The 13906-nt window shown below is 46.9% G+C and overlaps 1 protein-coding gene across 3 annotated transcripts in view; it reads left to right on the plus strand.

Annotated features, from left to right (window-relative positions):
• The window catches only part of LOC144818494 (perilipin-2-like), a 130034-nt gene that overhangs the window by 20641 nt on the left and 95487 nt on the right, over positions 1 to 13906 (plus strand). For 2 of the 3 annotated variants that reach the window (XM_078675967.1, XM_078675966.1), the window contains exons 7-8: positions 10776 to 10910; positions 11267 to 11557. In XM_078675967.1, the coding sequence (XP_078532093.1) occupies positions 10776 to 10910; positions 11267 to 11557 (426 nt within the window). Of the gene's footprint in view, positions 1 to 10775; positions 10911 to 11266; positions 12299 to 13906 lie in introns of those variants that run through there. The other variant, XM_078675968.1, reaches the window with a different exon arrangement.

Raw genomic sequence — 13906 nt, forward strand, 5'->3', positions numbered from 1 at the left:
CATAGCCCTTCAGAACTGCACGTTAAGTGCCAAGATCTGGACTCTGAAGATGTATATGGTGAAGAACAGGACTATGATCCTCCCCAGGACTGCCATAGAGGTTATCAGGAGGAGATGGTCTGTATGCCATCCTCCTTGATTTCAGACTTGAAGTTCATGCTCTCTGACTATAAACTGAGATTTCCAACATCCTCTTTGGCTCAGGAACATGCCTCAGTTCCTGCTGGTCCACCTGCGGGTCCTCCCACCCCTCTGCCGCTACCACCGCCACTGCAATTGATAGAAGATCCACCACCAGATGCTTCCCTTATCCAGGATGATACCTCGGATGAGGACCAGGGGGAGACAGATCTCCCGGACCCACATAGAGAATGGGATTATTATATTACTCCTATCCCGGCTTCCCCTCCACCGGTTCTAGTAGATTCTCCTCCTGGGGACATAGGAGGTTTCCACAATCTGCTAGAAAGGGTAGCCAAATGGTTTGATCTGCCTATGCCTTCTGTCCAGTCTGAGTGCTTCTTATATGACATTAAGGAACATTTTAAGAAGTCTGTAAGGACAATTCCCATTGTCAATCATGTATGGGAAGTGGGGTTGAAAGTCATGAAGACCCCAGCCACGGTGGTCCCGGTGCTTCCTCGGCTGTAGAAGAAATATAAAGCCCTGAAGTATAGCCTGACTCGGCTGGTGAGTCAGCCAAAACCGGACTCCTTTATCTCACAGGCAGCGCAGAGGAAGTAAAAATATCCAGCAGCTCCTCTAACACCTCTGGATAAAGAAGGCAGGCACGAGGTTTTCATCCATGTCAAGCCTGCTCGTCAAAGCGGTTAACGCTTTAGCCATTTTGGGGTGCTACGACTGACAGATGTGTAGTGATCTCTCTCCCTACCTAGACCAACTGCCTGAAGACAGCAAGGCCGAAGCCAGAAAGATCCTCCAGGAAGGAGAGCGGGCCTCCTCTGAGGTGATTGATTATGCAATGGATATTACAACAACTGTGTTCCCTGCCCTGGCTGGGGCATCAGACCTTCGTCGCCAGGGATGGCTTTGAGCAACCTCGTTTAGACCTGAGATTCAGAACAACATTTTGGACCTTCCATTCGATGGAGAGGTGCTCTTTGGTAAGCACATAGATGATGTGCTCCAAGATATTAAGAAAGACACGGCAAGGTCGTTGGAGATGCTTCAATACCGCAAGGTCCCTTTTCGGGGAGCAAGGGGTAGAGGTCTCCCTTCATACAGAGGAGGTTACCAGCAATATCGGTACTCCTCCTATACACCTGCCTTGCTGTCTTACTGTCCACAATACAACCAGCGGCAGGATCAGTCCACAACGTATTCGAAATCGGCACCCAGAGGAAGCGCAGGACGTCAGAACAAGGATTACACATGGCGTCAATAGCGGCTTGTGGGCTCTGACCACTGTTCCTCCCCCTCATCAAACACCTCAGGGGGGCAGGATCTCCCTATACTTCCAAAATTGGCAACGGATAACCTCTGATCGTTGGGTGCTCAATATAATCCAATTCGGCCACACGTTTGAATTTGTTTATCCTCCTCCAACCAACCCCCCCCCCTCGCTCCAGCTTAACAAAGCATCTTTGTCTCCTGCCCCTAGAAGTCCAACAAATGCTGCAGAAAGGGGCCATAGAACGGATCCTTTTCTCCCAAAGAGGAGAGATGTTCTACTCCCGGTTCTTTCTAGTTCGAAAGACTGTAAAAGTGGCCCCCAATTCTGGATGTGAGGGAGCTCAATACCCATCTCATCAAACAGTATTTTCGAATGATCTCCTTGCAGGACATACTTCGACTTTTAAATTCAGGAGATTTCATGCCCACTTTGGACTTGGAGGACGCATATTTTCATGTTCCCATCCATCCATCGCACAGGAAGTTCCTTCGCTTTACAGTAAGAGCCACTTTCAGTTCAAGGTCCTCCTCTTCGGCCTCAGATGGGCACCAAGGATCTTTACAAAGATGCTAGCTCCAGTAGCAGCGTTCCTAAGAAAACAGAAGTACTAGGTTTACCCTAGATGGACGACTGGTTGCTAAAGGCTCCTACCAAGTCGGCAACCGAGGATTCGGTGGTAGCTTGTACAACACTGTTCAAGGGTCTGGGTCTTACCCTCAACAGAGCAAAGTCAAATTTGTGCCCATCCAAAAACGCAAAATTCCTGGGAGCCATATTGGACACGTCCCTAAACCAGGCATATCCTTCACAGGAAAGACAAGCCAAACTGATGTTGATGGCCCATCTACTTCTAAAAAGGTCACTTTCAGTTCGCCTCTACATGTCCCTTCTGGGGTCCCTATCGTCCTGCATTCCCTAAGTCCTCACTACAAGCTACTTATGCATCCTTTTTAGGAGCAACTGGACTTACAATGGCGTCAAGTGGAAGGATCTTTCGAGGACATGATCAAGATCACTGTGCCGATGAAAGAAGCCGCTTCATGGTGGATTTACGAGGAGATCGTTTCCCAGGGTCTCTCCTTCATAGTCATCCCAGCTCCTCAGATAATTGCAACAGATGCATCTCTGGAGGGCTGGCGAGCTGTCTTGCAGGTCCTCCAAATAAGTGGTCGATGGCTGCATCATCATTGTTTTTTGCACATTAATCTTCTGGAACTCGGAGTGATTCGCCTGGCCTTACAAGCTTTTCTTCCAAGAATAAAGCATTCATCTTTTCTAATAAGAACAGACAATACTACGGCCATGCATTATATCAACAAGCAAGGCAGCACAAGATCCTGTCTGCTGTCTGCGGAAGCTCAAGTTGTCTGGGAATGGGCGTTCTTACATGGGATCTCACTAAAGGCGGAGAATCTCCCAGGGAATCAACTAGACAGCAGACACACTAAGCAAGCTAAAGTCAGCCAGCCACCAGTGGGAGCTGGACCAGAAGACACTGGAGGACCTTTTGCGTGTATGGGGCGTGGCTCCTGAGCACAGAGTTTCTTGACTTAAAGCTCTCCACGGAATGTAGAAACATCCTTTCTCAGGCTCGTGCTCAAAGTACAAACAAAACCTACCGGATGAAGTGGAAGAGGTTTTGTCACTGGTGCAGAGAATCAGTTCAACCTTTGTCTTCTAAGGCACATGAAATCCTACCTTGCATCCTTTCCTTGGCAAAGGCTGGCCTGGGGAACTCGTCTATTAAAGTTCATCTTGCGGCCATCTCTCGCTTTAGAAGGATACCTTCAGGCCCTTTGCTCTGGTCAGCAAGGATTATTAAGCAATTTATGAAAGGGCTTTTTTCAAGCTTTCCCTCCGGTGAAGCCTCCTCCCCCACTCTGGTACCGTAATGTGGTCCTGACTCAGCTCATGGAACATCCCTTTGAACCTATACATAAAGCATACCTAAAATTCCTGTCCTGCAAGGTAGCCCTTATTGCTTTGACGTCAGCTAGAAGGGTTAGTGAATTGCAGCCTCTCACTATCCAGGAGCCTTTTCTTCAGTTTAAGAATGAGATTGTAGTACTTTGTACCAACCCTAAGTTCATCCCGAAGGTGCCTTCGGACTGTCACTTAAATGAACCAGTGGTCCTTAAAACTTTTTTCCCTCCACCGAAGACTCTGGCTGAGAGATCACTTCACTCACTTGACATTCAGCATTGCCTGAAGTTCTATCTCCAAAGAACTAAAGATTTCAGAAAGTCTTTGTGGCTTACAGCGCTCCTCGTAAAGGTTTTCCCCTTTCTAACAGGGGATTGCACGTTGGATTTCCAGCTCTATCCAATATTGTCATCAATTAGCTGGGAAGCCCCTTCAGGGGAAGGTCCGTGCTCCCTCCACGAGGGCAATCTCTTCCTCTACAGCCCTCTTTGCTGGGGTACCTATCCGGGATATCTGCAGAGCAGCGACCCGGAAGAGTATCCATACATTAACCAGACATTACTGCTTGGATTCTTCGACACGCAGCGATGCTGCAGTGGGCCAAGTAGTTCCCGAGGAACCGGTTTCAGTATTCGGTGAGCTTTCCCCTCTCATCCCTCCTTAAGTTCCTCACACATTCTTTGAAACATTCATAGATTCACATGCGACTCACCCTCCTCCCCTGGGAAAGCTCTACCTTCTGCATCTCTATGGTTACCCTGTGGCACTACGGCTACGAACATCTGAAGGTCTGAGGTTCTCTCGGGAGGGTTATAGAGGGTGAGGCTAATTTGATTGGTTGATTATTTTTTTTGGGGTCTCTTTTACAAAAAGAGGTGGATATGTTACAAAACTGGAATGGGCCAAGGCCTGGTTTCTGGTTCGTAATGGCTTTGCGTTGCTATATATATATATATATATATATATATATATATATATATATATATCCACAGAACTGCCACTTGCAGGGAGCACTCCCATTAGGCGTTCATAGGGTCAGGGAAGGTCTTTCTCACAGCCTGCGCCCGCAGCACCTGACGCGTTTCTGGCTCCGCCTTCATCAGAGGTTCGCTGCAAACAAAGAAGTGCCAACGCGTGACTTGCCAATAAATACCCTTTACTTTTGCTTTCAATCAATACAATCAAACTCAGGTGAGTATCAGCAATGTATCCTGGGATTGGTAGTCCAAATTAAACTCATGTGAGTTGGCAGCACTTCTTTGTTCAATAAAGTTTATCTTACATGGGTGTGTCAAAGGTGGCTTCCCCCATTCTGCCACTCGCCTGGTAGTCCCGTAATGCTCTCACCAAAGACAGCCACGGAACCGCATGTTGTGCGGCGGTGCTCCCCCCGACCTGGCTGGCCGGAATACATTAAGGTCCACAGAACTGCCACTTGCAGGGAGCACTCCCATTAGGCGTTCATAGGGTCAGGGAAGGTCTTTCACACAGCCTGCGCCCGCAGCACCTGACGCGTTTCTGGCTCCGCCTTCATCAGAGGTTCGCTGCAAACAAAGAAGTGCCAACGCGTGACTTGCCAATAAATACCCTTTACTTTTGCTTTCAATCAATACAATCAAACTCAGGTGAGTATCAGCAATGTATCCTGGGATTGGTAGTCCAAATCAAACTCATGTGAGTATCAGCAATGTATCCTGGGATTGGTAGTCCAAATCAAACTCATGTGAGTTGGCAGCACTTCTTTGTTCAATAAAGTTTATCTTACATGGGTGTGTCAAAGGTGGCTTCCCCCATTCTGCCACTCGCCTGGTAGTCCCGTAATGCTCTCACCAAAGACAGCCACGGAACCGCATGTTGTGCGGCGGTGCTCCCCCCGACCTGGCTGGCCGGAATACATTAAGGTCCACAGAACTGCCACTTGCAGGGAGCACTCCCATTAGGCGTTCATAGGGTCAGGGAAGGTCTTTCACACAGCCTGCGCCCGCAGCACCTGACGCGTTTCTGGCTCCGCCTTCATCAGAGGTTCGCTGCAAACAAAGAAGTGCCAACGCGTGACTTGCCAATAAATACCCTTTACTTTTGCTTTCAATCAATACAATCAAACTCAGGTGAGTATCAGCAATGTATCCTGGGATTGGTAGTCCAAATCAAACTCATGTGAGTTGGCAGCACTTCTTTGTTCAATAAAGTTTATCTTACATGGGTGTGTCAAAGGTGGCTTCCCCCATTCTGCCACTCGCCTGGTAGTCCCGTAATGCTCTCACCAAAGACAGCCACGGAACCGCATGTTGTGCGGCGGTGCTCCCCTTCTGTTTCCAGGTTACTGGGAGCTCTCTGTTCCACCACACCTACATTGGAAAACAACGCCGCTGCAGCAAGCAGCATTGTGTACTTACACAAGGGAACTGAAGGGCCACTGCGTCCATGATTCCAGGACTGTTCCGGTGTGGATATGTGTGGTCAAGGCGTTATGGGGACCCAGCGAGTGGTTTTTTGTCAGCAAGCCGAGTTAACCACTGATGCTGCGCCGTGTTCAAAAATGATGCCCAGGTCCCATAAACTGGACACGAGGGAAGGTGAGCAGAATTCCACCCGGCGTGCTATGTGAGTGGCATGCTGGGATCTGTAGTTTGCCTACGCTGCTGCAGTATCCTGAGTGACTCTGTTCCGCCCCACCTGGACAATCCACCAATGGCTGAACAAAAGGCATTACTTACAGAGCAGTGGCGCTAAAACTTTGTTTGTTCCACAGCAGGCATCTGAGGAAGTCATTCATGACGAAACGCGTCATGCCAAAGCTGTTCTTTGACAATAAATCACTTACCTGGATCCCCACTGTGTCCCTCTGATTCTTCGTTTGGTTGGATCTTCGGTGCTATATTGTGCGCGCAGGCCCGTGGCGCGCTAGAGGGACCCGTCTTGCAAAGAGGACAGAGGCAATCAGGGCACCGCTGCACTCGTGCAACTTCTGTTTCCAGGTTACTGGGAGCTCTCTGTTCCACCACACCTACATTGGAAAACAACGCCGCTGCAGCAAGCAGCATTGTGTACTTACACAAGGGAACTGAAGGGCCACTGCGTCCATGATTCCAGGACTGTTCCGGTGTGGATATGTGTGGTCAAGGCGTTATGGGGACCCAGCGAGTGGTTTTTTGTCAGCAAGCCGAGTTAACCACTGATGCTGCGCCGTGTTCAAAAATGATGCCCAGGTCCCATAAACTGGACACGAGGGAAGGTGAGCAGAATTCCACCCGGCGTGCTATGTGAGTGGCATGCTGGGATCTGTAGTTTGCCGACGCTGCTGCAGTATCCTGAGTGACTCTGTTCCGCCCCACCTGGACAATCCACCAATGGCTGAACAAAAGGCATTACTTACAGAGCAGTGGCGCTAAAACTTTGTTTGTTCCACAGCAGGCATCTGAGGAAGTCATTCATGACGAAACGCGTCATGCCAAAGCTGTTCTTTGACAATAAATCACTTACCTGGATCCCCACTGTGTCCCTCTGATTCTTCGTTTGGTTGGATCTTCGGTGCTATATTGTGCGCGCAGGCCCGTGGCGCGCTAGAGGGACCCGTCTTGCAAAGAGGACAGAGGCAATCAGGGCACCGCTGCACTCGTGCAACTTCTGTTTCCAGGTTACTGGGAGCTCTCTGTTCCACCACACCTACATTGGAAAACAACGCCGCTGCAGCAAGCAGCATTGTGTACTTACACAAGGGAACTGAAGGGCCACTGCGTCCATGATTCCAGGACTGTTCCGGTGTGGATATGTGTGGTCAAGGCGTTATGGGGACCCAGCGAGTGGTTTTTTGTCAGCAAGCCGAGTTAACCACTGATGCTGCGCCGTGTTCAAAAATGATGCCCAGGTCCCATAAACTGGACACGAGGGAAGGTGAGCAGAATTCCACCCGGCGTGCTATGTGAGTGGCATGCTGGGATCTGTAGTTTGCCGACGCTGCTGCAGTATCCTGAGTGACTCTGTTCCGCCCCACCTGGACAATCCACCAATGGCTGAACAAAAGGCATTACTTACAGAGCAGTGGCGCTAAAACTTTGTTTGTTCCACAGCAGGCATCTGAGGAAGTCATTCATGACGAAACGCGTCATGCCAAAGCTGTTCTTTGACAATAAATCACTTACCTGGATCCCCACTGTGTCCCTCTGATTCTTCGTTTGGTTGGATCTTCGGTGCTATATTGTGCGCGCAGGCCCGTGGCGCGCTAGAGGGACCCGTCTTGCAAAGAGGACAGAGGCAATCAGGGCACCGCTGCACTCGTGCAACTTCTGTTTCCAGGTTACTGGGAGCTCTCTGTTCCACCACACCTACATTGGAAAACAACGCCGCTGCAGCAAGCAGCATTGTGTACTTACACAAGGGAACTGAAGGGCCACTGCGTCCATGATTCCAGGACTGTTCCGGTGTGGATATGTGTGGTCAAGGCGTTATGGGGACCCAGCGAGTGGTTTTTTGTCAGCAAGCCGAGTTAACCACTGATGCTGCGCCGTGTTCAAAAATGATGCCCAGGTCCCATAAACTGGACACGAGGGAAGGTGAGCAGAATCCCACCCGGCGTGCTATGCGAGTGGCATGCTGGGATCTGTAGTTTGCCGACGCTGCTGCAGTATCCTGAGTGACTCTGTTCCGCCCCACCTGGACAATCCACCAATGGCTGAACAAAAGGCATTACTTACAGAGCAGTGGCGCTAAAACTTTGTTTGTTCCACAGCAGGCATCTGAGGAAGTCATTCATGACGAAACGCGTCATGCCAAAGCTGTTCTTTGACAATAAATCACTTACCTGGATCCCCACTGTGTCCCTCTGATTCTTCGTTTGGTTGGATCTTCGGTGCTATATATATATATATATATATATATATATATATATATATATATATATATATATATATATACACACACACACACCGGGGACTCCTATCTAGATGATGATGGTGTACACTTTCAGGATATCGCAGCTGGATTTGTATTCAAACAATTAATCCAAATGGGTTTTATTTACTTGGTTTTATCCTGACACTTGTTAGGATCAGTCCCTATGGACCAACATTGGAAACCTGATTAAAGCATTATCTGCTTGGAAGAATTTCAGAAGTACTTGTACATTGCCATTTCAACTTGAATTAAAAGTAGAAGAATTCACTGATGACCCCCTCCTTTTTTCACCAATTACCCCAATATGACCTGTATTCCTTTCTTGCTTCATTTCTGGCATTCACCCTAGCATGAACTAAATCACTGAATTGGATTGACCCGTGCCCCTAAAACTGTACAGGCTAGTCATATTGTCCTCGTATATGAGAGGTTCCTGGGTGAATCCCAACATTGTACCATTTAAGTACAGTCACCTTTTGCACTGGACCCAGGAACCCAAAACCTATTCAGATTAAAAACACTTGCATATTGGGCTATGCTTCATACTGCAGCCTTTATTGCTACCCTATTATGTATTTCATCAGTGTGGGGTTGAAGTGCCTCCTTATTGCATTGTAAGCTAGTCTCCTTCCCACTATACTTGCGAGCCCCTTGCCCTGCACCACGTTCATTTGTAGGGTCTGGCTATGTACCGCATTAGCTGCCTGTTATGCAGCGCTTATGCCATCTGTCAGCCCTACAAGACACTGGCATATCGTGGACAGCTTTACGCTAACACTTACTGTACCATTACCATAATAATATGGCTTTCTCATTACATAAGGTAGTGCCAGAGTTGAACATGCACTGCCTAAGGATGCCATTGCGATGTGTACTGTGTATTAATGCACAGAACAAAACTCTTCCCTGGCTTGTCGCCTATTTATCATACTGCTCTAACATGGTGTGATGCATAGCAAAATCGCAGTGTACCAATCAACTGGTATCTGTCCCCCAACTCTTTGCTCTGCCCTCTACTTACTTGACTTAAACTTCTTGTTTCTTAATCTTCTCAGATGATGCATAATCGTCTTCTTCACAATTCCTCCACACCACTTTAGCACGGAGTTTCAATTGTCTTGAAACTTTCACCACGTGATGTTTATGCAGTGCCTTTTGCTTAGCCGCACAAAACACTTCTGTGTCTCCGCTTGCTTCCTCAATCTTACATTAGTTTTCTGCCTTCAGGGTGCTAGTCCACTTAAGAGACCAACTTGCAGTTCTTCATCACCTCAATTGCCTCTTTTGTCTGTTGTCATCAATTGAACAACAGGCACAACTGCTTCTGCCACAATCTAATCTTGGATATTGTACTTTGTCTTGTGAAACCTTAGAGGGCATTCTAATCCTGTTCTCACAAATCCTGCAAAGTTCCCCAGGTGTCTTCTGTCACAGATGAGTAAGGCGGCTAGCAGTGTAACACGCTGCTCTATTGACTGTGCTTAATTTGAGCCGGTGCTCAGATCCAGCACTTAATTGATTTCCGCTGCTCGGCACCGAGTTGTCAAAACCATACTTACAACAGTCTTCCACATGGTGGCGATGCTAATCTAATTTAGAGATGAGTAGAACAAGGGTTGTTTAGGAATACAGTATACATACAAATTGCTAATACTTACCTCCCCAGCCATTTCATTAGTATTGGGGACCAGGAATAATCTGAACTGTCGCATTAACATGCAAGAGAGATGGTTAGTAGTTGTTTTGGCAGCGATGACCAGGGCGATTGGTAATGCAAGCTGCGGGGGCCTCCTTGTCGGAGACCTGGCACTTAATATTTTACAAATTAAGCACGGTCTATTGAGTTATAACCTTTTAAAGCAGTGACCAATGTAATACTATTTCCCACTCAAGGAGGCAATCACTCCTTACCCTGTACTTTTGTATAATTTTCTCTCGTTGCATCCCTTCATTGAACCACTACCAGGCGGCCTTCAAAATTCAGCTTCTGGTATGGACCACCCCAAGAATAGCATCCGCACGATCAGCACATTACCTCAGGAAAAGAGACTGTTCTCAAGAAGAATAATTTCATGGAACCTATTTTCCTAAAGTATAGCGGTTTTCCTTTCACCCCTTTCTTTCCAATGCATAATCTGTCCCCTCTTTAAGAGTAACGAGCCAAAACATTGGGAAAAACCCTTCTAATCTTTTGTATTTTTTCACGAGTCTTTTCAACATGCTATCGTTAAAAACAAAAATTGTGAGATGGGTTCATTGTGTGTTAAAGACTGAATTGGCTCTAGGAACATGTATTGCACAAGCGTGATAACGTTTTTGTTTTCGAAAACATTCTAACCAATTATGCACTATCAGTTTTAGGATTTGAGATTGATGCATCTTGGCCCTACTATGCCATATGTTCCTTGGTTTGACAGATAAATTTGAAGTGTTAATATGTTAATTCAGTTAAAAAATAGTGCTCATTAATCCAGTAATCTCATCCTTAATATTTCAGTTTTACTTGGAGAAAAACTTATTGTGTCTTAAATTTGAATATAAATAGATTGAGTATGCCAGGAGAAATATAAACAGTGCCAACCAGAAACTGCAAGATGCCCAGGAAAAACTCTATCGGTCTTGGTTCGAATGGAACAAAAGCATGGGCCAAAGTGATGGGGAAGTGTGTAATGGCACAGAGGTAGGTTCTTTTCATTTGGTACCACTTTTATTGAACAGTTTTCTATAGCAGAGTAGCTGTGAATCGGTATTGGGTCACTTTGTAGAGAACTTGGATGAATAATATAGTTGAGGAGCGGTGTACACACGTTTTTTCTGTAAAAGTTACTGTGCCTGTGGCTGGCATTGTTCCTTGTCAATTGTATGCGAACACCCAAAATTATGTGCAGGTGTAATTTTCAGTTTAAAGTGGCAATCTGTGAGTTGTGGCCTGTGCTGGTACAAATATGTGTGACCATAAACAAACACCTTATTTCAGTACAAAAAGTTGAGGCATCTTGAAGTATGCTACTGATAACTACCTGGTTTTGTTTTTAGGATGTCGAGTCTCGCACCCTAGCTATTGCCCGTAACCTGACGAAGCATATTCAGACCACCTGTATTACATTGGTGTCCAGCATACATGGTCTGCCCCACAACATCCAGGAGCAGGCTCACCACTTGAGCTCAGTGGCTGGCGATCTATACCAGAACTTCCACTTGACCTCCTCTGTCAGAGAGATGTCGGACAGTCTCGTTGCAACCACTAAAGGACAACTGGACAAAATGAAGTATTCTTTGGATGATGTGATGGACTTTGTTGTCAACAATACGCCACTCAACTGGCTGGTAGGTCCCTTTTACCCCGAGTTAGGTGGGTCTCTGCATGCTGAGCTCAAATGGAACTGGGAGGACCGTTCCAGCTAGGACGCCATCACACTAGCTAAACAGCACAATGTCATATCGCACCGGGTTATCTCTAAATGTTGAACATAATCTGCTCATGATGCTTGCCAGCAACATTAGAAATGCATTTCACCAAAATCTGAAACATTTATTTTATAGTGCTCAAAGCTGTTTGGAGGTGATACAAGCTGTTTCATTGCCCACCTTGTTCAACGTGCTTTAGTGCTACAAATGTGTGTATGATGGGTTTCCTTTAACAAACCATAAAAATAATGAATGAACTGTATCCTGCACCTTTTACCAGTGTGAATGATGGCTCCAAATCCTTTTGTCTCCAGTTTTTGGGATAATCTTCTCTGTTAATTAAGGCAACTGTAACCCCCTAGTACATGTCCAGTATTTGTGGGGTTGTGGGTCTTTTGTTGCTCTTTATATTCCTTGTGTAGTGCTCTGCCCCTATTTATGACGCATAATAACTGGTAGTTGCTTTCAGAAAGAATTTTCTTGACCACATGTACTGACTCATAAGCCGCAAAACAGAAATGTAAAGGCGACTTTGCATTGGCGAGTGTTGAAAACAGGTGGGGATATGACTTATGAGGGCATGCACAAATCTATGCATATGAGTGCCAATGTATTTAGCTCCGGTTCCAGTTTGACTGAAATAAAGCACATTCTTTGCTATTTTTGACCCATCTGTTGGGAGTACAGAATGGTAAATGACTTCTTGTTACTGCAACTTCACTATATAATTGCCCAGATTGGATAGCTCTGCCTTTCCTCGCATAAACCAAGTGAGTGTGGTGTTGGTTGGGATTAGCCATATTTTAGCTGACTCCTGCTGGAACCGTGATCTCCGGCCCACTTAGGGTAGCATGGCACTGGGTAGAAAGGCTAAATCTAGAAGGCAATTGTAAAGCGCTTGCATCACACACACCCCAGCACAAACCCACCAAAAATGACACCACACCGTAATAGTAAAAAAAATACTATATCTTTATCTCTTTGTTTTGTAAGGACAATTAAGTAAAAGGAGTTTGAGGTTCCAGGGCTTGTTAGCTTAACTCGTTGGTCATTTCAACTCTATCCCAATGCATTTACGAGACCTGTGCCTTACAATTTTCCACAAGAGTCAAAACAGTAGAATTTATATACTTGTAGTTAGACCCGCATAAGAGGGTATCTCGCACAAAGGCCTCTTTGTGCGAGATACCCTCTAACAGGCTACTGATGCAATCAATCAAGTAGGAATAACATAAAGCTCTACAATCGAAATGTAAATCTGTTTGGAGCAAGCATAAACAAATAAGTTCCTGTTAAGGCAGTTCTTCCGCAATAAGTTAAGTTATATTGAACAAAGCAATGGGCATGATTCACATCGGTCTCTCATTCAGGTCGGGCTGTCTCTTGGACATTCCTGTGTAGGAAGAATGCTTTGAAAGGCTCTATTTCCGGGGGAGAAAGGGGGTCGAGATCTAAAACCCACTATGTAAAGTCACGATATTAAAAATGACTGAATTTCCTTGGGGCCCGGTTCTAGTCTCACCCCTGTTCAGTCAGACCCCCACCCCCTTTCACCGCTTCACTCCTTTCTCTCTTCTCAACCTCTGCTGTGAAATTCCCTGTTATCTTCACGCCCGACTGGTGCCTTACTTATCTCTTCCCGGAGTTAGCCCGCGACCCGGTCTTCCCCCTGCCTCCCGCTCGGGTCTTGGTTCTCTTATCCGAGGCGGGGCAGGGACTTTAACCGGGCCGTTATGTGAACTCCCTGGAGGCCTTCAGGCCTTCCTCCGTACTCTTCCGTCTCGCCAGTGAGTCAGCCGCAGGTCAAGTCAGCCTCTCTGACCAGACCGCGGCAGCTTCTTCTCCTCTTGACGAGCTCCGGCCTGATGGGAGGAGGTACTGCGCTAGGTGGGAGTCCGATTGCTAAGCGACCCCGCCCAGCATCTCTTCCAGAGCCGGCGCCTTTCTGTTTCTTCACGCTTTGCGCGGGAATCGCTCAGCCACGATATTTCGGCACCACAGAGGGCACAGAGAGAGGGGGCAAAGAAAGAAGTGGGCTCCACCAGTGACAGCCGGGGAAAGATGAGACCACATAAATCACCAGCTGATGCAGTACTTTCCAATGGGCAAATCAGCCAGTCAGGGCAAGTTTCTAGACCCCACTTCTCCTCAGGTGGATTATTCAGAGTTCCTGTCTCTACCCTGCCAAGTCAGCCCTCAGCAACACCCTCCAAGATTCCTAGGGTTGGTGCCAGGTCACTCTAACCAGCTATTTAGATAGATCAGTCC

This window comes from Lissotriton helveticus, chromosome 2_1 (genome assembly GCF_964261635.1).
Source record: "Lissotriton helveticus chromosome 2_1, aLisHel1.1, whole genome shotgun sequence".
Classification (NCBI taxonomy): domain Eukaryota; kingdom Metazoa; phylum Chordata; class Amphibia; order Caudata; family Salamandridae; genus Lissotriton; species Lissotriton helveticus.